The following is a 22,934-nucleotide window of genomic DNA, read 5'->3' on the forward strand; positions in this document are numbered from 1 at the left end:
AGTGCCTCAATGATCGAGAAACAGCAGGGGGGTGGGCGTCAATAACCGCCAACAATACCACACAATACCCTAAAACGACGACACCAAAGACCAGTCAGCCGACTTTTTCTCATGCAGTCATTGGCCCAAGCACAAAAGAAATAAAAAGGGGACAAACAGTTCAGCAGACTAGCATTTGGCTTCTCAATAGCACCAACTGTGGAATGTGCGCCGATTGTTGTTTCTATTGAGGCTTCATATTGTTCTTCTCCGTCAATGGCCTGAATAGGATCATGTGACTTTGACCGTGTATTACGAGTTATGGGTGCAGGATGACATGATATTTTCTCGAAAGGTTATCCTGGATTATTGACATTTTTCCAATGATGCTCAGACGGAAAGAATCAAGATGCAATGCCACCAATAGGGGATACATGATTAAGAACTTTCCCAATGTTGCCGGCTCTAATAATCCAAACGATCCAAGATATGCATGCTAAAAAGACTTTCGCCACTTTTAAAAAAGATGCTAGAAAGTCGGGTATCCAATCCTATACCAGTCAAGCCCAGCGATCGCCGAGATTCCACCTTTCGTAGAGGGAGTTGTCATCCCCCCGTCCGCCTAAAAAATCGGTATGAATATCGTCTTTACGCGTGTCTTCTTCCGCAAACGTCGTGGGTTGGGGTTTAGGTGTAGTAGTGAGGTCATGCCGCATATTCAACCCTTATTGAAGAGAAGCATCACCGAGTTAGGACTATTATGGATGCACGAGCAAGTTGCTGTGTTTCACGACAAGATGTTTAAACTTCCTGCCTGATCGAACTCACTGGTACCATTTGAAATTATGTGCGCATTGCCATTTCGACTTGCCGGTCTTGGTGTCTGTTGCTGCTTGTTATCTTGGGGATAGTATTTGCCTCCAGGATGTAGGGACTGCGCAGTCTGAACACTCATTAGCTGGAACAAGAGCCAGTATCGATAGATAATATATACCGCGTCTACCCGCCACCCGAAATAGGAAAATCACGGATTAGTACTGACTTCGCGAAATTCATCTCCCTCAATCTGGACCTCTCGGTCCCGAATGCGGCGCATTAAGGCAAGGAAGTTGCTTTGTTGAAATTTTTCGTTTGTCTCGTGGCTGACGCTGTTCAACAGCTGTCCAGCAGTTCGAGCAAGCTCATCCGCATCGTTTGGCCGTCCTTGCGTATCTTCTTTGGGGGCAATCGTGTCCGACCCTATCCTGATTTCTTCATGGGTCTCTGGTTGAACAGTGGGATCGAATTGAGCGGATTCGTTGACAATTTCGGCATGGGTCTGCGCGGTATTGGTCTCTTCCAATTCCATGGTGGCTTTAGCTTGTTCAAACGCCGCCTCAAATGCCGACTCATCGAAAGCATTTGCCTGTGGCTGCTGACTCTCCACCGTCTCCTGAGGCTGGAAAGTATCCATTTGGGCGCTATCCATTTGGGCGCTGCTCAAAGAATAGTTTTGCGCAAAAGATGGTCGAAACCCGTATCCGTAGGGCTGGTGGTGTTGCGGGCCGGGGGCCTGCTGCTGTTGAGGCTGATGCGGTCGTTGCTGAGCCATAAATTCGTTCTGCCATCCTTGTTGCGCTGCCATCGATGGACCAGGTTGTTGGTGAATTGGGTGTGAAGGTCCCGAGATCTGCAACCGTTGGAAGTCTGACGCCCAGTTCGGAGTTTCCATATGGCCGGGCATTGGATGATAGGGACCAGGGGCGGCGAAGGGTCCTGCATGGTGTAGCTGGGGCGCTGATGGTCCTGCGAGGTTGGACTCGAACGCGGCGAATTCAGGGTCCAAGGATCCTTCATTTGTATTTTGCGACCGGAAGCCCTATGTAATTGAATCTTAGTCGAAATTTCGTGATGATCCAAGACTCGCCTAGATAGACTCACTTGAGATTGCGGTTGCCGCGAGATCAACCTATCTTGTTGAAGTGTCCTATCAACAGATGCATGCTTCTGAAAGTTCTGAAGCGCATTTGACGGCCCGCAAAGAGCATCACTCATGATGCCGGTAAACCAAAGAGAAGCTGCGACGGTACTATGCGGAGAAACGGCAAAGGTGATGCAGGGGGTATAGATCGCGCTGCGATAGGTAGGGAAGATTATGAAGAGAAATAGTTTGACGACAAGGAGCACAATAGTGAAGAAGAATAAGAACGCAAGTAGAAAAAGAAAAATGGACAAGACTGCCGGTAATGAGCTTCGGAGGCGTGGGGGAGGCGTGGGCGTGTTCAAAGCCCGAGCCGAGGTAGACATCACGTGGATACCGAAACCGGTGACTAAGCACCGAAGCCGATCAACGATAAGATAAGATCGGGTGCGGCTCTGCCACCGCCAAAGGGACCAGCTGGCGGTGTTTTGTTGCTGCTGCTTAACTGGGCCATCCCCGGACTGTTCCAACGCAATCCTCCGGAACTCGATTGAAATACTCTCTTAACATACACATCCATATTACCTCTTGAGAGCTGCCGAATTAACCATCATGGTACGTTATTTGCCCTCTTCTTGCCCTGATCTCCTCAGAAGAATTCCCCTTACTGACTGGACGCCTCCACGCGGGGTGGTACCATAGGCCGCTGCTCAAGTTATCTCCAATTCGGGTCACGATGACATGATTGTACGTGATGAAAGAAATACTGTTCCTCCATTCTATACGATGGATGCTGTATCATGGTTTCGTGCGTGGTTCTGACTAACATTTTCCTTTGAATTCAGCACGACGCCGGATTGGACTATTACGGCCGCAGGTTGGCGACATGCTCATCGGATAAGACGATAAAGATCTTTGAAATCGAGGGTGAGACACATAGACTCATTGAGACCCTCAAAGGGTGGGTGCCACTCTCGTCCGGTTCCTGAGTTTATACGTGGCTTGATAATTGATGGGTGAACAGACATGAAGGCGCAGTGTGGTGTGTCGCGTGGGTACGTGGAAGCCTATCCGATCTGTGATTTCGTCAAATAGTCAATCCAATCATCTGCATTACGTCTAACATTCGCAAAAACTAGGCGCACCCGAAATTCGGCACAATTTTGGCCTCTTCGTCTTACGATGGCAAGGTGCTTATCTGGCGTGAGCAGCACCAAAACACCACCTCCCCCGTTGGCAGCAGCGCATGGACAAAAGTCTTCGATTTTTCCCTCCACACTGCGTCCGTGAACATGGTTTCATGGGCTCCTCATGAGAGCGGATGTCTTCTTGCTTGCGCGTCGTCGGACGGTCACGTCAGTGTTCTCGAGTTCCGTGACAACAGCTGGACTCACCAGATCTTCCATGCTCATGGTATGGGAGTCAACTCCATTAGCTGGGCACCTGCCGCATCCGCCGGTAGCTTGATTAGCTCCAACCCGGGCCCGGGACAACAGAGGAGATTCGTTACTGGCGGAAGTGACAATCTTCTGAAGATCTGGGATTACAAGTACGTTGCGCATCCCCCAACCTCTCTAGGCAGAGGTATTTGCTGACTCTAATTCCGTCATTAGCCACGAAACCAAGACCTACAACCCTACTCAAACGTTGGAAGGCCACACCGACTGGGTCCGTGACGTCGCCTGGTCCCCCAGCATCCTCTCCAAGTCATACATCGCCTCTGCCTCGCAAGACAAGACCGTTCGCATCTGGACGTCGGACGCATCGAACCCCGGTCAGTGGACCAGCCAGCAACTCGAGTTCGACAGTGTCTTGTGGCGGGTTAGCTGGAGCCCTAGCGGTAACATTCTGGCGGTCAGTGGTGGCGACAACAAGGTCAGCCTCTGGAAGGAGAACCTCAAGGGACAGTGGGAGAAGGTAAAGGACATTGAGGAGTAATTAATCTTTTTTTTTTCTGTTTATTATTTGCTACAAAATTATGTTCTCAACTGTTCTAAAGTATAAGCCGGGCGTATTCCCCTGAATAGCATCTTTTCTACCGCAGCCTCTGTACTTCGGAGTGAAAAAATTTAAAGCCAATGGCATCGGCATTGATTCAGTTCAATCGGACCGGAAAACTACTTCGTGGATGTATACTCGGAGTGGTTCGTCAGATCCACATAGTTAGTGCGTGCTGTATTATTAATAGCGTCTGCGACTGATTCAGAGACTCTGAAAGATCAAATCAAAAAGCAGCATTCGGAGGGGCCTAGATATACGGAGTACTCCACCAAGTACATTCATTGTGCATACACAACATGATTGATTGCCGAGGAAACCTAAACCCCTGGGAACAACCCAATGTGCACAAGCTATGCGGTCAGTTCTTTGATGCAGCTCTGTGATCTACTTCGCCATCACACCGGTTCACCTTTGCCTCTTTGTTGTGGTTTGCCCGATTGCAATAGTTTCCCTTGCAGGCTTGCAGGCTCAGCTGAAGATGAAGGGTGGGGAGGGTAGTGGAGGTGTGGGTAAATCGGGGGATTTAAAGAGCAAGCTTGTCCAATCTCTCGGGATGTTATTAAAAAGCACTTCAGGTAACACTTTTACTATATATACCTCCTATATATACTCTATAAACCATGAGCAAAGCCGCAGACACAAAGATTGCCGTTATCACCGGCGGGAGTAAGCCCCATTGCCCATTTCCAGATATGTACCAACCCAGACACTAACAACCAAACACAGCCAGTGGAATAGGGTATGCCGTGGCCGTAGCTCTCTCCCAGCGTCCGGATTGGCAAGTCTACATCCTCGGCTCAAACGAAGAGCGCGGCCGCAAAGCCGTCGAGGGCCAGTCGAACATTTACTTCCACAAGGCCAACGTCAGCCAGTACCAGGAGTTGGCATTGGCATTTCACGAGATCCATGGCAAAAATGGTCGTCTGGACTTTGTGTTTGCCAATGCCGGCGCAACTGAGAGCTGCAATATTCTTCAGGCCGAGGGGGCGGATGCGAACACTCCCCCTCCGGAGCCGGATTTGACGGTTGTCGATGTTAATGTCAAGGGTGTGCTGTATACCAGTTACCTGGCGACGCATTACTTCCGGTTGTCACCTCATAAGGGGAAGGATGCGAGTTTGGTTATTACCGGGAGCTGCGGGTCTTTGTATCCGTTCAAAGTGTCTCCTACGTATTGCGGAACGAAACGTGCGTTATCCTCCCTCTCCATGTATTCAGTGCTTCATATTGATAATATGGTAGATAATGTCGTCGGCTTCACGCGCTCTATCGCCCTGCGCTGCAAGGAAGAAGGAATCCGCGTCAACGCCCTCTGTCCTGGAATCGTGCGCACCGGTTTTGTGTCAGACGAATTCTGGGATACTTATTTCAAGCCAGAGCAATTCTGTCCTATGGAGCTTATGGTTAAAGTCACCCTTCTTCTCGTGGATGGTAGCGAGATTGTCGATAGCAATGGAACGAAGGTCTCCGCTGGCGAGATGTATGGGCAGACGCTGGAGACTTCAGGGTCGAACTTTTACCTGAGAGAGCATCTGGAGTTCTGTGATGATACTGCCAAGGATGTTATGGTTGGCGCTAATTGAGCTGGTTAATTCGGGTTCCAAGAGATGAATGGTGTTATTTTCCTGTCCGACATATATATAGCAGGATATTGGTCGCAACAGGGGCTGATTGAAGACAGTGTTTCTTATCGCTTTTTTGCTATTTATGTCAGTCAATTGCGTAGTTATGTTATACAACTTTGGTCATAAGTGTGTCCAGTCCTGGCGACAGTTCATCAAAGACTATATCCATCTCAATACCTCCTTGCGCAAGATTTTCAATCATCCAGCAGGTGTCGAGGAATATTCAAGAGCTGACCCTGGCTGCGCCGCGGATTCGACACGAGCTCAGAACAATCCCAGTGAAGACAAAACCCCTGCAATGTGTAGGGTAAAAGCCTTCTCACGCCCTCAGCTGCCCCTGGACTTAGCCCCAGGAGTAGAGTGATGGGTACTCTGGGGAATTGTTTCAGGAATCCGCTGAACTCTTTTTTCAGATAATGATCGGTGAAATCGAAGTAATAATATCCCTCCATGTATGGATATTATTCCAGTGCAATCGACAGTCTCTCAATGGTGTTGCTGATTGAATCTGGTCCTTCTAGTATCGGACCGTTTTCCAGAGCCGCTTCTTTATGCAATCGAGGAGCCATGCCCAGGTGGAGAGCTCTCAATGAGATGGCTCTGGATAGAAGGGACAGAATCTGTTTCGTCGATAGTACTTCGAGGAAGAAGAAGCGTGTGTAGCTAGTGGAGGCTATGTCGTCATTCTTTCTGCGCGAATAAGCCTTCTGTGCTGTGAAGCTAGATAGACAAAGATCGGATAGATGGCATGAAGAACCAAGCCATTAATTGCCATGGGGCACAACTGGCATAGTCATCAACATCATGGAAGTTACCAATTTCTTTGAGAAACTCTGACTGCCGGACATTGCCACCATAATCCAACATATTTAGATAGTTGAAACGACATCGTACCTTTAGGGAGCAAAGAAAAAAAAGCATGTCTCAGTATCAAGCCCGAAGCCCCTGATATCCAGACAAAGGAATAATCCAGACGAAGGGACCTGAGGTGATGAAGCTGGAAGGGGAAAACGGTGAAAAATAAGGACAGCCGCCTTTGCAGGCTTTGAAAATCGGCATAGAACGGGTGTTCCAGAAAATCCAATCCGATAGGTGCATATGTATACTAGTACTCGTATGTATGTACCTCAAGCAGGGGAGCTCCCCACTTAAGTTCTATCCACACCCCAACCATCAGCCAAAAGATCCTTAACCTCCTCCAGACTCAATCCGCTCATTTCTGGATAAATTGCCCAAACACCAACCCACCCCACGGCGCAGACAATCGCGTAAGCCGCAAAAGTCCAGCCAGGTGATAGCCATTCCATCATTGGCAGGAAGGTGAGACCGACGATGAAATTGGATCCCCAATTTGTTGCTGTGGCGAGAGCGGAACCCAACGACCTGACGTTCAAGGGGAAGAGCTCCGACTGTTGCCAGGGAACGTTGCCTAGTCCAAAGGCGTACGATGCGGTGTAGATTGTGAGACAAAGGAGGATGGCGATCGGCAAGAACGAGCTAGTCTCACTAGGGTCGTTTGCTTCCCCACGCGCCGCCGGTCCGGGTCCAGACGACATCGGGGATATCTTGAATGACGAAAAGCTCAGTGCACACACAATGAGGGATACAATCATCACGGGGATCGAATAAAGCAGGATACGACGGCGGCCGATACGGTCGATAAAGGCAAATGCGAATAGCGTGAACACAAAATTGGTCATAGCGACCGATAATGATGTCAGCGTCGGCGAAGAGAACGAAAGCATGGAGAAAATAGTTGCTGAAAAATACATCAGACTGTTGAATCCGCACAGCTGCTGAAGCCCTTGTAACATGGCTGCTATGGTCAATGCTCTTCGATTTCCGCCAACCCGGAATAACTCATGAGCACGCTGTGAAACGTCATGAGCCCACTGCATGTTATTGTCTGTGGGCTTGTTGGTGCTTAGCTCTTCTTCCTCTTCAGCAACTTCTTGCTGGATACCGCGCATGACGCGGTTTGCGAGAGCATTGTTACCAGGATGGGCCTGGTAAATCCGGGTCAGGACATTCATAGCTTCCGTTCCCCGTCCTACTTGGACCAGCCAGCGAGGAGTTTCGGGCAAGGAAAAGAGAATAATAAACTGCAGGATTGCCGGTGCAGCTCCCAGACCAACGATCCAGCGCCACCCGCCCGACACAGATGAGAATAGCCATCCAACAATATAAGCCACCACTTGACCACCGGTAATGAACAGACTTAGAATTGTGACTAGTCTTCCTCGCGCATGAGACGGTGCCAATTCGGAGATATACCTAGGGACAACGATAAGTAGTTAGCAAAACGTCTCCTCAAAATTCCTGTCCCGAATCACATACAAAGGTGTCACCAAACTAGCACTCCCAACAGCCAAACCAACAATACTGCGGCCCACGATCATCCACCATACCTGGCTGGTGATAGCCTGCAACACCGCACCAAGGGTGAAGAACCCATCTACAACGAGGATTACTCGTTTCCGGCCGAGTTTGTCTGCTAGTATTCCGGCCAGCGGGCTTGCTATGAGGGCGAACAGGCTCGTAGAGGATGTTATTAAGCTTTTATCGACCGTCGTCAGCTCACGATTCGAGAGATCAGAACCGACTGATACGAGGGTGGACGAAATGACTCCTGTGCTGTAGATCTAGCATATTAGCTTCTCTGGTTACCTCCCTCTTAACGGAACTATACATACTCGTAACCAAAAAGAAGTCCACTGATACCCGCAGAGAATGTCAAAGCCCAGATAAACCAGCCGCCTGAATACCCTGGCTCTAGGTCGATGGGCTGCTGCTCATGATCCAAGTCATGGTCATCGTAGTCGCGATCGGTTTCGGCCTGAGAAGCGAGCAAGGGCGCATTTGGGCCGGACTGGTGGTCGCTCATGGCTGGTTCAAATGGGCATGGATGTCCTACTTTCGCCTATCGATGCATCTGGTGCGCTTTACTTTGGCAGAAAAGGGCATGAGAAAGAGCTTAGACATTCGGCAAGTTCTCCTTTTCTAGAACATCTGGAATATATAGGAAAATATGGGGTAAACAACCGTCAGGTTTCGGGAATCGATTTCCAGCCTCATAACAGTTGGCCGGGCTTGGCGCGATGCCCGATACGGTTAGTGCGGTATCAACTACTTTTACAGAGTACAGTTGCATTCATTGTTGATGTCGCCTAAAGCCAGAGCCAATACGTAATCAGAAGCGTTGTGTTTATGGCATTGATAACCTCGTACGGAGTACTATGTACTATGTACGACGACGCGTTCTGGCTTTAGTGTTAAATTGACCCTTGCTAAGCACCCGTGCCCCTGAAGTGGCCCCTGGCGAGTTGCCCCGATTGATCCGATATCGAACCATGCATTCTTCATCAGATCCGTATCGGTCTCGCCTCAATTCGTCGTGGTCGTCCTTCATTCTTCAGTACATACGCCTATCTCCTAGCGACTTCAACTTCAGCAGTGCAGCTAGCTCTGACAATTCTCTCTGCTGCTATCGCACTTGAATCGCAATCCGCTACACGCGATGGATGTAGCTCTCGAGCTTCTCGATCCTCTCATTCTGGATAAGGCCTATGCCTGGGCGTTGCCTTATCCGGGCGTCAGCAACTCCTCAGATCCCATTCTCTCGGCTGGCGACGAGGCGCCTACGTCTCTATGGTCGCGCGACAACATTTATCGTCAAATTATATCGATTCTCGTCCTCACTCAAATCGGCGCGACTTCCCTCTACCTCATTTTCAGCGCTCTATCCTACTACTTCGTATTTGACCGACGGCTCGAGTACCATCCTCGCTTTTTGAAGAATCAAGTCCGCCAAGAAATCAAATCATCGCTGTCCGCCGTTCCGTTTATCAACATTCTCACCCTGCCTTTTTTCCTGGCTGAGGTCCGTGGCAAAAGCTTGCTTTACCGCAACGTGAGCGACTATGGCTGGTCCTGGATGTTGATCTCGTCAATCCTGTACATGGCTTTCAATGATATTGGCATCTACTGGATTCATCGCCTGGAACATCACCCCAGCGTGTACAAATATATTCACAAGCCGCATCACAAATGGATCGGTAAGTCCTTCACATAACCTCCCACCTCGACCTTCCCAATTCTGACAACATAATAGTTCCCACGCCATGGGCTGCATTGGCTTTCCACCCGCTTGATGGATATGTGCAGTCTCTGCCATACCAGTGAGTATCCCAGTCTATTGTCATTATTATCTATCCTCAATTGCCATCATTTCTAACACTCGAAAGCGTCTTCGTCTTTATTTGTCCAATGCAGAGACATCTTTACATGGCCCTCTTCGGTGCTGTCCAGATCTGGACCATCCTGATTCACGACGGTGACATGATCACGGGCCATTGGACGGAGAAGTTCATCAACAGTCCCGCGCACCACACATTGCACCATATGTACTTCACCGTCAACTATGGGCAATACTTCACCTGGGCCGACAACTATTTCGGCTCGCACAGGGCACCGGAGCCAGCGCTGGATCCTCTCCATGATGCGCTCAAGGTGATGCGGGTGAAAGGGCTCGTGGACGAGCAGGGAAACCTAATCAAAAAGCCAAAGGGGGAGTAAGGTGCTTTCGATTGTTCGATGGAAATGATGTCTCCGGTAAATATATATATCTGCGTGTATAATAATAATAAGAAGAATAAGATTGGATGCCGCAAGGCAGGCTATTCATTGCGATCACAGCTTTAATGGATTCGATATCGCTAACAATTGGAATTGAGTAAAACGATTCTACTGGCTCAGCAGCCATGTTAGCTCATCGAAGACCGTCATCACGAGGCATAATTCCCCACGCTACTAATATCTTGAATGCCGCCAGAGCTGTACTGAGCCGCCCGCAATCGAACCTGAATCCTGGACCACTGACCCCATCCTCATCAGGAACAGAGAGGCCAGGATAGCATTTCAACAGAAGCTGGACTGCATCAGTTTGAACCCCAGCAGTGGCCCAGTGGACCGGCGATCCCTTTTTGGTGTACTTGACGAAAGCAGAAATTGTACGCCTCGGAATCTAATTGGGATTGGCTCCATATTGAAGAAGGAGCTTCATCTTGGCCAGAACCCCTCTGATAGCCGCCACATGCAAGGCACCACTCTCATCCAGCTTTACGCCTGCCTACAACAGGCGCTCTGTCCACTTGATGTCTCTGTTGAACCGCACTGCTACACCAAAAGGAGGAAGCATATGACCCCATCGACCGTCGTCAAGATTGACTCCTTTGGCAAGGAATTCCAGCAGCGCCTCGTGATGATGACGGAGAGCACTGATGAGCGGAGTGCCGCTGGACCCCAAATCATAATTCACATCCCCGCCGTTGTCCAGGGTTACCTGTAATGTGTCAATGTCGTCATTTTACAGTGCGTGCAGATAGACAAAGGTATCTAATTGGGCACCCCCGGCAAGGCAGTGCTGGAGTTGAGCCGCGTTTCCAGTGAAAGCGGCTTTCTCAGCATCTTCTTGAATTGAAGATGGAATAGACATTGTGGAATGATTACGATTGAGTAGGGCAGATTGCACTTGCTCAATATATTGCGAAGCGGCACAGCTGTTGAAGTAGTCCATATGGACTGGCAATTTTGGACCCCACGGAGCTTCGTGACTGGATTTCTGTCAGCCTTGTTAACCTCACGTTAATTAACTAACTAACGTTAATCCCTGCTGTGTTAACGTAATCGGAGACCGAGCTCCGCGGTCAGAAGCCCTATATTACTTTTCTACTGCCATATTCATCATGACGATACCAAAGGAAAAGTGCTTAGAATTGGCTATTTCCCTGCTAACTTGAATCTGACATTGATTTAATTAGGACCATCAAAAAGGAAATGGCTGATTGACACTTACTTCTGAAATATAGTGCTAATCTGTGCATCTCCCAGGTACCCTTTCTAAATAACTTAGTCTCTGAGTTTAAAGGCTGTCCTGGCAGATGAGTCCACCATGATCCCCATCTTTAAGACTGTAGCTTTGTGGGTTCCTGTATCTAGATATGGCCAATCTTCATATGCTGCACTTGGTTGGTGGCATACCAAGGTCATAAAAAGGCAGAACAAGCTCCCTGCCCCTCCCGTCTTTCCCATAACTCCTTCAACTCCTCGGACTTTGCGTGCGAAAGGACTCCTCATAAAGTTTGCTGATCAATAGTTGCTCCTCCCAGCCAATTGGACATGCTGATATCCTTACATCAAAGCGAAATCGATAAGCTTTACCGTAGTAAATGGCATGCGGGTCCAAACGGAAGAATATGCCGATTAGACTAAAGAAAGCGATGATTTCGGGATCATAATGGAGATGTGGATCTTACCGCCAACTCGATTCTTCAGTTCTGGCCCTCTTCAACGATTGCTCGGAAGGCTCTAAATTCTTGCACGGATTGCACTCGTTGAGAAAAAGACGTTCTCCAGCAATGAAGCCTTCCTTTTCAGTCAAGCACTGTGGCGGAGAACCCAAATATGTGAGTTTTGCCCCAGTCCCAGGTGTCCGTCCTGTTCTAATAGTGTAGGCGCCTTCCTATGCCTTTCTGCAGTTTGGGGGACCGGCCAGTTTCGGGTGCGCTTGAGATAAAGGTTGATTCTTTGTAGCCGATTCCGAGGCGGAGGTGGTAAGGACTATGATAGGTTGGGCTTGAGTGTGGCTTTCTGCGCCTGCAAGGATCAGACATGCGGTTCCGGTTATGGATGATGAGTTGTGGGGAGTTAGCACTATACTTGGCTCCACACCTTGAAATCTACAAGATCTAACATGACCCGCGAAAAGCTTGAGGCGGATATATCAGCCCTAGGACACGACCTTAATGATGGTATGCTGGTCCATCACAGAATGCATTCGTGTGTGTGTGTGTGTGTGTGTGTGTGTGTGTGTTAACCATCAATTCCCTGATCTTGGATTCAAACTGGAAATGGAGGAAGCCCGGCAGAAAAGAAGAGACGCAGAGAAATAAACAACCTTGATGTAGCGCGCATTGGTCTAGGAGCGCCTTCACTAAAGCAGTAGCATCCCAAGGAGGAAGGCCAGGCTGATTCGAGAAAATTCAGATTTGTATTTGTGCATAATAAACTTCTATTCCTAATACTTTACCATAACATGAAATCATAACTAAGAATGCCACCCTTAATGGGCAATAGCCACACCAGCCTCGTTGGCCTGCGCACTGATCATCTTCTTGTACGCTTCGACGTTACCATCGAACTGCTGCACTGTACCCTTGTCGCAAACCCAGAGACTACGGCAGACGTTCTGCAACATGGTCACATCGTGGGAAACCATCACGACACCTCCTTCGAAGTTCTGCAGCGCCTGTGACAACGCATCCATACCTTCGATATCCAGGTGGTTGGAAGGTTCGTCCAGAATCAGAATGTGAGGGTTGGTCAAAGACAGGCATGCGAATGCAACACGAGACTTCTGACCTCCAGACAGAAGCTCCATTCGCTGCAGACCGGTCATACCAGTGATACCGAAACTAAACAGATTCCAGTCAGTAACCAAAACTTTCATCTATGGGGGAAGGTAGAACATACGCTCCCAAGTGTCTTCTGTATTCTTCATCCGTCTTTCCTGGGTAGGTCTTCGCCATGAAACTCACTGCACTGGTGGTGAGATCCAAGGCATCCACGTGGTGCTGAGCGAAGAAGCCAACCCGCAGCCTAGAGTTCTGGCTGATGAGACCCTTGGTTGGTTGAAGTTGACCAGTCAGCAGTTTCAGCACCGTAGTTTTACCAGCACCGTTCGGTCCAACGATACCGATACGGGAATCCAGCTGGACGTCGAGGTCGACGTTCTTGAGGAGAGGCTTGTCCGGCGTGTACCCGAACGCAACTTCGGACATTTGCACAATAGGTGGCGAGAGCTTCTCGACTTCGGGGAACTTAAAGTGCACACTGTACTCGGCCTCTGGGGCTTCCAAGATAGGCATCTTTTCGAGTTTCTTGATTCTGGACTGCGCTTCAGAGGACTTGGCAGCATTGTAACGGAACTTGTCGATGAAAGCTAGAAAAACGAGTCAGCGCATGGAATAAGAGAGTCTTTCATGTAGCGACTGGCAAACCTTGCAAGTGGGCTCTTTCGGCCATCTGCCTCTCGTACTCGCGCTTCGCGTTCTTTCTGCGCTCCTCCTTGGTTGCGTAGAAAGATTCGAAGTTGGCGCCCTTGTAGTAATCTAATCTCTCCGAGTGTTGATGCACAATATCCGTTGCAACTTCGTTCAGGAATGCTCTGTCGTGAGAGACCACAAGAACGGTGCTAGGATATCCTTGAAGGTAGTTTGACAAGAAAGTAATGGACGGAACATCCAACATGTTGGATGGTTCTGGGCCAAATTAGCTTAAAATCCCCATATGAATCGTTGACGGGCACAAACATACCGTCCAGCAAGAGCAGATCAGGCTCACAGAACAGAGCTCGTGCCAGAGCCAATCTCATACGCCAACCACCAGAGAAAGTCTTGGTAGCGTACTGCTGTCGCTCAGGCGAAAAACCAAGACCTGCCAGGATACTGGCTGCGCGAGACTCTGCCTTGTCGGATTCCATTTCTGAGAGTTTGTTGTGGATATCAGTCAGGGTGATATCGAGACCTTCTCTTTCGTGATCGAGCTTTGCAGCGTCCTGAGATGTGTCTGCCATCGACGACCGTTCTGCTTCAATAGCCGCTAACTCTTTTGAGATTTTCTGTTCATGGTCAATAAAGCCATGACAATAAAAAACAATGGAAAACTAACCTCTTGCTCCTGGAGAAGATGTTTCCGCCAGACATCGGCGTCCAAAACTGCTTGAAGGGCAGGGGTATCATCACCAGTAATCTATACAACATTGTCAGCATACCATTCTTCCCTTTGCACTAATGGTGAATAATAACGTACCTCTTGTTCGACGTGAAGAATAGAAATGTGGTGCGGGACGGCAACTTCTCTGCGACTCAGGCCACGCAAGAGAGTACTCTTACCGATACCGTTCTGACCAACAAGACCATATCGATGACCATACGCTAGAGTAAGAGAAGCATCGGTCAAAATGCGATGGCCGCCAACCGCGACATCTATACCATCGACCCTGATATCCTTGCTCTTGGACTGGTTGTCGGCGCCGAGCTGGAGCGGGTTGACAGCCATGAAGAACTCTTCGTACGACATGGCCTCGTCGGGCTGCGTGAGCAGACGAGACGACTCGTACTGCACCGTCTTCATCTGCTTCTTCTCCTGCTTGGCACGAATCTTTCGCTCGGCCTTCTCGAGCTTCTTGCGGTCCACGCGAGATTCGACCTTTCTGCCAACAGACTCCAAGTCGACGTTGCCGCCTGTGAGACCCAGGGTAGAAGACATGTTCCTCTGAGATCCGACGTTGATGGCCTGGTCGAGCTTCTTGGCCGTGAAAGGCATCTGCCGCCTCTCCGGGTCAACGCCATCGCGTGCGCTCAGGCCAGTGATGAACTTCTCCACGAGGTTGCGGATAGCCTCTGCATTCTGGTCTGAGAAGTCTCCAGAGGCAGAGACGAGCAGCTCTGTGACCGAGTCGGCTGCCTCTGCCAGTGGCGATGGGGCGTTGGCATCTTCAACATATGCGTTCGACGCATGAGTCAAGTAACCCTGTATACTTTGTTAGTGGGGAAACATTCATATTAGAAATCTTACACTTACCACAGAGTACTCTGAGATTACACGATCCAGACCGGGGATCTGTGTCTGGAGTTCCGCCTCCATTTTAACTAAGATTTTCCCCAGAAAACTTCTGCTTCAAATGGTATTCAGAGCCACACTGATTACTTATTTCTTTCGTCGATTTTAAGAAATTCTCGGCCTTGTTAATCCAACCGATTCGTGGGGCAGAGTTGCCTCTATTTTTTTACCTGGTGGTGATCCGAAAGAACTTTTTGCCCGCGAAACCGTAGTGGCGATTTGTGGAGTCGGGATGTCTAAGCATTCACGTTGTCTACAAGGACAGAACTAATTACGCAGCAAGAAATTTCAGAGAGTAATCATATTCATTTTACTACCTAATCAACTATTATTGCTGAATTGGACTAGAAATTCGATTTTGTTGCTTTGCTCAGCAGAAGTGAAGTCGAATGTCCATTATTCTGCTGGATTCCACCGCCTAACAGATCAAGGACCATCCAAGGCCAGCAAAATAATGAATGGCCACTGCAAAAAAGAGGCATACTCGTTATGATTGTTTCATTTTGACATGTCGGCGTACTCCGCTGCCAAAGCCAATCACTCTCTCGACGATATACGGCCCGTTCCCGTGCACGAAGACATTGGGAAATGAGAGCCAACCATTCCATGACTTATTTCCTCGTACTCCGATTGATTGGGGGGGTTGGAGATTGACGAACAATGTCAATCCACGAATTCAGCCAAGTGATAGTTCAGCCTAGCGTACTTGTAATATGGAGATGCTCCTTGGACAAAAACAGACGTCTCACATTTCACCAACGCTGGTCGCTGCCATCGTGTCGATGCCGGGACTAAACTACTCCGCTAGCCCGGCTCCTTTTGATGTCTCAGGGTCAAATAGGATGAGGCACAGAACACATACCCGGACAGGTAAGGCTCTCCGGGGGTAGCGCACATCGTCTTCCTTCCTTTTGTTTCTAATCAACTCACCGCTGAGTTGTTCAATGATCTTCGATGGGAGGAGGTATTTATCGACAGGGGCTTTTCCTTTCATGGTGCGACGATGGCAGCAAAAGATAGCACTTACAATGTACAACTATAGAAGATCGCTGCCTGAATTTGCCATGTTGGTGATTGCAGGGCGCTTACTCCGTGATGATTGGGTCACGTTTGCCAAAGAGTAGAGACAGCAGTTTGACGGGGATTAGCTGTAGGGCACCAGTTGTTGTCGGAGCAATTTGTCTGTTAGCACAAATCTGCAGGGGTAAAAGAGGATGTCGTTGCAGAAAACCATCACGCAGGAGCGCCCAGTGAGTTCAGTGTCCAGTCCGGCCCAGTGCTTCGTTTTCATCTCTGGTGAATTGAACAGGCGAGACTTAGGTGACCGTCCCCTGCATAAGGGAATTAAACGGGCGGAGCCATGAATGCAGGCAAGGGCTGGCTGAGTGAGAGAGGATTAAGATGTAGGGATAATCGAGTATTCTATACAACCACTTGTAAGGGGACCCTTATTTCGCGGAACCTTAGACAAGCGGACTGAGACGCGGACAATCATTTTCGCATCTCTCTGCAACTTTATCGATACGACGGATACACGCACACGCGCGCGCGTTGTGTGTGTGTTATTCGGGCGTACATCATACATGTGCATTGCATGGCGTAGGCGAGAGCCGTCCATCGTGTCCTCCGCGTTGTTGTGGATTCTTGCAAGAGAAATCAAAATGACCCACTGTCTCGGTCCAACAATGACAACATTTCCTTTCTCTCGCAATACTTGTACATAATGAAAAGAGGAATGGTTGATTATCGTGTGCGTTCCCTGGAACCGGCTGATCAAGGTTGTTTGGCTCCTCTGTACCAGAATTTTCCCGAAATTGGACCGGCCGGGAAGATTCACGACGCGAACCAAGGGATCAATCATTGGATCGATAATCTCACATTTCACCTGTTTCTCAATCTCCCTCCTCCCTCCTCTATCGTTTTCCAGACCGACACAAGGAGTGAGTCCTGAGCTCCGGTACTAGTGGGTGGGCGTGAGGGTTCGGAAATATTGCCCTTCGAGAAATCGGCAGACCAGGTTCCGCGGAGCCGAATTGGATCTATCAGAGAGATCATCCCTTTGTTTTGAAGCAAATAAGCTCCCTGTTTGAGCTACACATTACACATGATAATGGGATGGTTGCGACAACTTGACAACTTGACACGCCAGAGGTGGATAGTTCGCTCGCATCTAGAGCGAATCGATTTCGTTTCCAAAAAACTTCGGTTCTCGATCGAGGCCGGTCAGATTGTGATAGACTCCGGAGTTGTCCGTAATCACGCATTTTGCAGCTCCTGGTGACCCGTCGTCAGCTTCTTGAGGGCCGACCTCAGGCGAAAACTGGGTCTGGAGCTACTATCTCGTGAGTAGGCGCTATGTTTTTTTTTTTCTTTTTTTGTGCTCGTTGTGTGTCCTTTCTTCCGCTCATGCTGCTCCGTCCGGTTCTTGCCTGGATTACTACTCTTTGATGTTGCTCTAATAGATCGCCCAGACCTTTCCCGATCTATCGGCACAGAAAACTACCATAATTGGTAGTGGGAGCGAGCCGACTTTGGAGCTTAGAGCTTGGAGAAAGGCAAAAAAACGCTGCTGCTGCTGCCGCCGGCCTATATCTTTTGAAGTGGAGTAGAGTCCCATCCGTACCGTATCTCGTCTTGCTGAAAGGCGTCATAGGAGTGTCCCCGTATCTCGTACGTACTTCGTAGTCTGGTTAGTCTGCTTTGAATCAGTGAGACTGATGATCGTCTTTTCCTGGGACGAACTGTTCCTACACGGTCGTGCCCTGTCCCTCTGTGCATTGCCATTTCATAAGTGCTTTTTGTAATGGACACCCACCAGGAGGAACTGATAAATAATGATCATAATATCCTGTGATATGGATCGTGTGTATGTTGCGGGTGGTGGTGTCCGAGCTGAGACCTTACCAACGCTTTCTTCCCACGAGGATGTAATTCAATGGCAATTATTATGGTGAATCACGGCTAACGAGCGGTGGCTGAAGAGGAGTAGCCTCAATATCAAGTTACCAAGGGAAAAAAAAAAAAAAGAAGTAAAGAGAAAGCAAGCACCCGTTGTCCGGGATATGGCAGCACTGGCCGTGAGAAGCGTCGTAGAGCAAGTCATACCGCTTGAATATAGTTTCTGTGGCTGACTCTCCGTCGCTCCACTACAGAGTACTTGATCTTCGAAAGGAATACAATAAACAAACAAGGCATATATATATTACCTGCCATAGTAATAAGGAATTATCCTAATAATTTCTACTCCTCGTCCAACGAGAATTCCTTGCGGCATCCCTCCTCCTCACAGGCGGTTCCACAACCAATCCCCGGCTACTCTTTCTTTACTTACGGCTACTGCCAGTCCTACTAAGGCTACCATTGCTAATACTGGAATGTGTTGACGATCGATCTCGCTCTTCTTCTTTATTCTTTCTTTATAATTTTGCCTTCTCGATCTTCATCATCGTTTCTTCTTCTGCTCCGTCGCTGCTGCTGTCACTGTCACTTGCTGTCATCCAGTCTGGTCCTACTCCAGGACGCACAGCAGGGTCCAGGTGTGTTGGTGATTATTAACACCACTTCTTAGCATTCTTCTTCTCTTCTAGCGTTACCTATCTTTATTTCCTCTCTCGTGGTGTCAGCTGTGTCACTATTATTATTGTTATTCCCCGATCTTATCCTCTGCGCTCCCCGCCGCCATCACATTCCTCCCCAACCCAAAAAGAAAACAACCTCCGAGGGCCACACAATCTCTCCCTGGGCGCTTCCCAGGCACGTCGATTTGTTTCATCTTTCTTCGTCCCGAAAAAGAAGAAACCGAACGTCCCTATATATTATTCGAGCAAAAAGAACCAAGGGAAGGATGTCCAGGTGATGGCATTTGCTTGGTTACTGCCTGGAAGCTGCGAAGCTGAGCTTGGTGCTCTGACACTGCTCTCAGCACCCTCGTGAGGATGGAACATGTTTCTACTGTATGTATATGCTCCTTTCTGTTGTCGTCGTCTGCTTCTCCGTCTTCGGGTCCATGGTTCTTCTGCGCGTGGTTCATTGAATGGGTCCTCGCCGTGTTTACCATGGTTCGCGGTCTCGCTTGCTTACTTTTCGACCTATGCGAATGTTTCTCATGCATGCAATGCAAGTTTCCGGCTGACCAACTGCTTTCCGTCTAATCCAGCTCTGTGCTCTCAGCACAATTGGTGTTGCTGCGACGGGCCTCGCTATCGGTCGCGTAGATCAAACATCCTCCCCCTCCACCAAGTTTGGAAGATTCCGAAGAAAGACACTTTCTTTAACCGATCCGCCTGTCGCAAAGACAAACGCTATCGATTCACCCGTTTCCGATGTCTATCTGGAAGCTTCAACACTATCTGGAACAACACCCGCGGAATCGCCCGCACGCCCAGGACCGCGCGACGCGGAGAAATCTGCCGCGCTCAATGGCCTACAATCAACGGAAGAGAATCCTACACCGCGAAGAAAACTGCCCTTGTTTGCAGGTGTGAGACAACATTGTCGTAGCCAGACTCTCAGCAGCCCCACTGCGCCCGTCGCGAAAAAGGAACCGCAGACTGCCCATGTTCGTCGGTCTTCCTCCTGGCTCAAGCGCCTCTCAATCGTCCCAAGTCAGATTGATAGCCGCGTCACCAGTCCCAGTCCTCTTTCCCCCTCCTTCAATAGGTCTGCCAGTCCGGCGCTTTCCCGAAGCCAAAGTCAGCGCAGAGCGCCCAACAAATTGGTGAAACGACCTGCGTTGGAGCTGTCCCATAATGCACATTCGTCATCGGGCCGTTCGTCACTTGCCTCACCAACCTTCCGCAGGCCTGCCACAAGTTACCAGCGATTTGAGAAATCTCGACACAAGCCAACACACAGCTTAAACTTCGAGCCGGGTTCGTTTACAAATGCACCACCAGTGCAGTCACCTACAGCCAACAAGGCCCCGGAACTGGTGAACAACGAGGCTACTGTGCGGCCTTACCTGGCTTCTACTGTCGATACTGTCGACAGATTGCCGGAACGACTGGTTTGTAAACTTTCGACAGCTCCAACACCCAGGGATCATAGGCTCCGTCGAATTATTGCCCCTGGTACAGTTGCAGCTCCTGTACTCGTCCGGGCGACGTCAATAAGGAACAGACGAAGTCCGAGCGAGGAGATTCCCGCGAGTCCTATAACCCCGGCGACCCCTGCGACGCCCGCCTCAGCGCCGGTCCAATTCCGGAATCCTTTCCAGTCTGTCAGCGGCACTTCTGCAGAGCGGCCAGAGACAGCGTATGTACCAGAAGAGAAGGCAGATCGGCCCTCAGTCTCCTTTGACGATGCGAGTACCAAGAGAGATGCCCAGAATGCAGCCCCAATAGACGCTGAACAACGTGCTCGCGGTGGTTCCCTAACGTACCGCAAAAAGAGGGCACTTTCAACACCCCTGCCCCAATTGCCAAAATCGGAAAGAGAGGTTTCAGCGTCGTTCCTGCCCAATGGTCCGCGGAACATTACGGACCCTGCCCCGGCGGGAATCGAGGGGCGTCAAAACTTCCTCCCCTCGTCGCCTGTGCCTCGAGACTTTCAGTCTACAATGGGGTCTCTTCAGGGCAGAGCACGTCGCCCTTCAACGTCAGATTCGGTGGCTCGGTCTGCCTTGAGAAGTGGCAGCTCTCCTCGTCAGTTCGATTCGAATAGCATTGTTACTACAGCGCGCCAACGTCCGAGGCGACATTCGGTCGCAGCTTCCGATCCAGCTTCAACCATTTTCGGCTCCGATGACACTCGTGTGTTCACGTCGGGTGATGAAGATGAAACTGACTTTCTTAGTGATGCAGCGTTCGATTCGATACGGACTCAGATAACCACAAGCAGCAAGACGGCATCCCGTCGTCCTCGGGTTGATACTATTTTCGACAATGCGCCAACAGCGGGGTCGCCCGGACTCGCGAAACTGGAAGATCTCATTCCTCGGGGTACCTTTGTTCCACGGTCGACCGTCACGGATCCATTTGCCCCCGGCATCGACAAGGCGCCTGTTCCCAGTTCGCTGTCGTTTGTCTCCCAAGAGAGAACAGATACCCGTGGCGGCGAGAGCAGCAGACTCTCTCTCCTGTCTGACTTGAGCGATGATGATGATGATGATGATGACGACCGTAGCATGCTGGCCGCACTCCCTGGCGAAATGAGCGGACCACTTTTCCCGCCGAAACAGAGGGTCTCGCGGTGGCCCAGACACGAGTATGACTTGCCAGGACTCGATGCCCTTGACGTCTTCGAAGATCACAATGGTGCACGGGTGTCATCTAACCCGTACGAATTCCGTAATTCGAGCAAAGAGACTCTCGAATCCGCACCCAAAATAAACATCTTCGATTGGTCTGAAAAGCCCAGAAGTGACCGCGAGATGTCTGGATCCGAATCCCGCCCTCGGACGGTCCATGGAAAACAGGCGCTTGAATGTCGAGGGAGCCGTGCTCCTGGGCGAAAGGCACCGACCACTCTCCATCTTCGAAGCCAAAGTGTTCCGGTATCACGAGACCCGTCGATTTCCAGTGAATCACGTCAAAACTCTGGCAAATTCGGGACATGGGGCCTGGGCAGCAAAGGTGTCAGCGAAGACTGGGACGATGATTTTGAATTTGACGATGACGATGAGGAAGACGATTTCTTCGGTGAGAAAATTGCGGAACCACGTCAGAATACGACACGCCACGGAATGGCCGTTCCCAAAGCCATCATGGACCGACAAGCCAGCCTCCATGGACAATTCGGTCACGTTCAAGAATTGACTTTGTTGGTTGAGGAGCTCAAACGCCTTCGACACCAAGCTAGTGCTCTAGATCTCGTTCATGGGCCGTCAAGTGAACTTTGGAAAGAGGCGGATGGTATCGTGAACCTGGCCACTGTCGATGAGGACGACAACACTCCGTCTCCTCCGCGATCGCCGTCATCACTCACTTTCAGTTTCGGCGACTCGGAAGAAGAATCTACCTTTCTGAGACGCGTGAGTGGCGAGTCATGGCCAGCCTCGATCTCGGGTGTGTCCATCTCCAGTAATATTAATAACAATAACAACCACAAGAACCATAATGATAATAATAACGCGTCTCGCGATCGGACATGCGAGGAATCATCTTCTGCAAAGGCAAAGTCCGTGCTCGATCTGATCTATCAGCAACGCGCCTCCGCATACAATGACGCCGATACTCCACGCCCCAAAAAGCTTCCCTTTGACACCCAGTCTCTTCGCGACCTTGTCATCCGTGCCGGTGTGGTCACCCGCTCTTTGAAAGAGGTGATTCGCAAGGCTGAGGGAGTTAGGACGACGCCAGAGAAGGGCATGGTTCCCGCAGACCCACCGTTCAGTCGGATCTTTGAGCGATCATCTAATGATGAGGATCATGCCTTTTGCGGACTTTGAGTCGTCCGTCCATCCATTTTTTGATACATCCATTCTGATACCCCTATCATTCGCGAAATTCCTTATCCTCTAATTCTGCATCCTCTACATCCGAACCTCCGAACCGATTCCGTTGGATTCCTCAGCGAACTTTCGCATCATTTACTTCCATCATTCCTCTATTCCTCCTTCCTTTGCATCCGATAAAAAAGAGTCTTTTTATTTCCTCGCGTTAACTACTGGCAAGTTGACTTCTGCATCGTTTGCTCCACTGCGTCATCCTCCTTCCCCTTGAAGGGGATTCGAGGCTTTCTTGTAATGTGTACTTTTTTCTGCTTTGGGGGGGGTGTGCTTCTTGTACGAGCATCAGTGATGTGCTAGA

The 22,934-nt window shown here is 49.7% G+C and overlaps 9 protein-coding genes across 9 annotated transcripts; 5 read left to right on the forward strand and 4 right to left on the reverse strand.

The window, feature by feature from the left end:
* Positions 1-766: 766 nt before the first annotated feature.
* Positions 767-2,013, reverse strand: pex20 (the record flags this gene model as incomplete). Its single annotated transcript, XM_043284688.1, has 3 exons — positions 767-922; positions 1,022-1,837; positions 1,900-2,013. 3 exons carry the CDS (start codon positions 2,011-2,013, stop codon positions 767-769), a joined length of 1,086 nt encoding a protein of 361 aa, XP_043133454.1.
* A 478-nt stretch (positions 2,014-2,491) lies between these two features.
* On the forward strand, positions 2,492-3,817 carry sec13 (GTPase-activating protein SEC13; the record flags this gene model as incomplete). The annotated part of the gene is made up of 6 exons (XM_043284689.1): positions 2,492-2,494; positions 2,582-2,626; positions 2,725-2,840; positions 2,904-2,934; positions 3,019-3,428; positions 3,493-3,817. The coding sequence occupies 6 exons, from the start codon at positions 2,492-2,494 to the stop codon at positions 3,815-3,817; spliced, it is 930 nt and encodes a 309-aa protein (XP_043133455.1).
* A 683-nt stretch (positions 3,818-4,500) lies between these two features.
* ACHE_20392S (uncharacterized protein) lies at positions 4,501-5,463 on the forward strand (the record flags this gene model as incomplete). Its single annotated transcript, XM_043284690.1, has 3 exons — positions 4,501-4,546; positions 4,607-5,068; positions 5,123-5,463. The coding sequence occupies 3 exons, from the start codon at positions 4,501-4,503 to the stop codon at positions 5,461-5,463; spliced, it is 849 nt and encodes a 282-aa protein (XP_043133456.1).
* Positions 5,464-6,653: 1,190 nt separating this feature from the next.
* Positions 6,654-8,389, reverse strand: ACHE_20393A (putative MFS myo-inositol transporter; the record flags this gene model as incomplete). The annotated part of the gene is made up of 3 exons (XM_043284691.1): positions 6,654-7,779; positions 7,843-8,139; positions 8,199-8,389. 3 exons carry the CDS (start codon positions 8,387-8,389, stop codon positions 6,654-6,656), a joined length of 1,614 nt encoding a protein of 537 aa, XP_043133457.1.
* A 633-nt stretch (positions 8,390-9,022) lies between these two features.
* ACHE_20394S (sterol desaturase family protein) lies at positions 9,023-10,080 on the forward strand (the record flags this gene model as incomplete). Its single annotated transcript, XM_043284692.1, has 3 exons — positions 9,023-9,560; positions 9,617-9,683; positions 9,750-10,080. The coding sequence occupies 3 exons, from the start codon at positions 9,023-9,025 to the stop codon at positions 10,078-10,080; spliced, it is 936 nt and encodes a 311-aa protein (XP_043133458.1).
* A 517-nt stretch (positions 10,081-10,597) lies between these two features.
* On the forward strand, positions 10,598-10,852 carry ACHE_20395S (uncharacterized protein; the record flags this gene model as incomplete). The annotated part of the gene is made up of 1 exon (XM_043284693.1): positions 10,598-10,852. The coding sequence occupies one exon, from the start codon at positions 10,598-10,600 to the stop codon at positions 10,850-10,852; it is 255 nt and encodes an 84-aa protein (XP_043133459.1).
* A 1,773-nt stretch (positions 10,853-12,625) lies between these two features.
* Positions 12,626-15,210, reverse strand: ACHE_20396A (putative AAA family ATPase GCN20; the record flags this gene model as incomplete). The annotated part of the gene is made up of 7 exons (XM_043284694.1): positions 12,626-12,977; positions 13,036-13,504; positions 13,563-13,823; positions 13,879-14,182; positions 14,233-14,313; positions 14,374-15,096; positions 15,148-15,210. The coding sequence occupies 7 exons, from the start codon at positions 15,208-15,210 to the stop codon at positions 12,626-12,628; spliced, it is 2,253 nt and encodes a 750-aa protein (XP_043133460.1).
* A 1,372-nt stretch (positions 15,211-16,582) lies between these two features.
* Positions 16,583-17,047, reverse strand: ACHE_20397A (uncharacterized protein; the record flags this gene model as incomplete). Its single annotated transcript, XM_043284695.1, has 1 exon — positions 16,583-17,047. The coding sequence occupies one exon, from the start codon at positions 17,045-17,047 to the stop codon at positions 16,583-16,585; it is 465 nt and encodes a 154-aa protein (XP_043133461.1).
* Positions 17,048-19,121: 2,074 nt separating this feature from the next.
* On the forward strand, positions 19,122-22,573 carry ACHE_20398S (uncharacterized protein; the record flags this gene model as incomplete). Its single annotated transcript, XM_043284696.1, has 2 exons — positions 19,122-19,139; positions 19,343-22,573. The coding sequence occupies 2 exons, from the start codon at positions 19,122-19,124 to the stop codon at positions 22,571-22,573; spliced, it is 3,249 nt and encodes a 1,082-aa protein (XP_043133462.1).
* Between the last annotated feature and the right edge of the window lie 361 nt (positions 22,574-22,934).

The sequence above is a fragment of the Aspergillus chevalieri genome, chromosome 2 (assembly GCF_016861735.1).
Source record: "Aspergillus chevalieri M1 DNA, chromosome 2, nearly complete sequence".
NCBI lineage: Eukaryota > Fungi > Ascomycota > Eurotiomycetes > Eurotiales > Aspergillaceae > Aspergillus > Aspergillus chevalieri.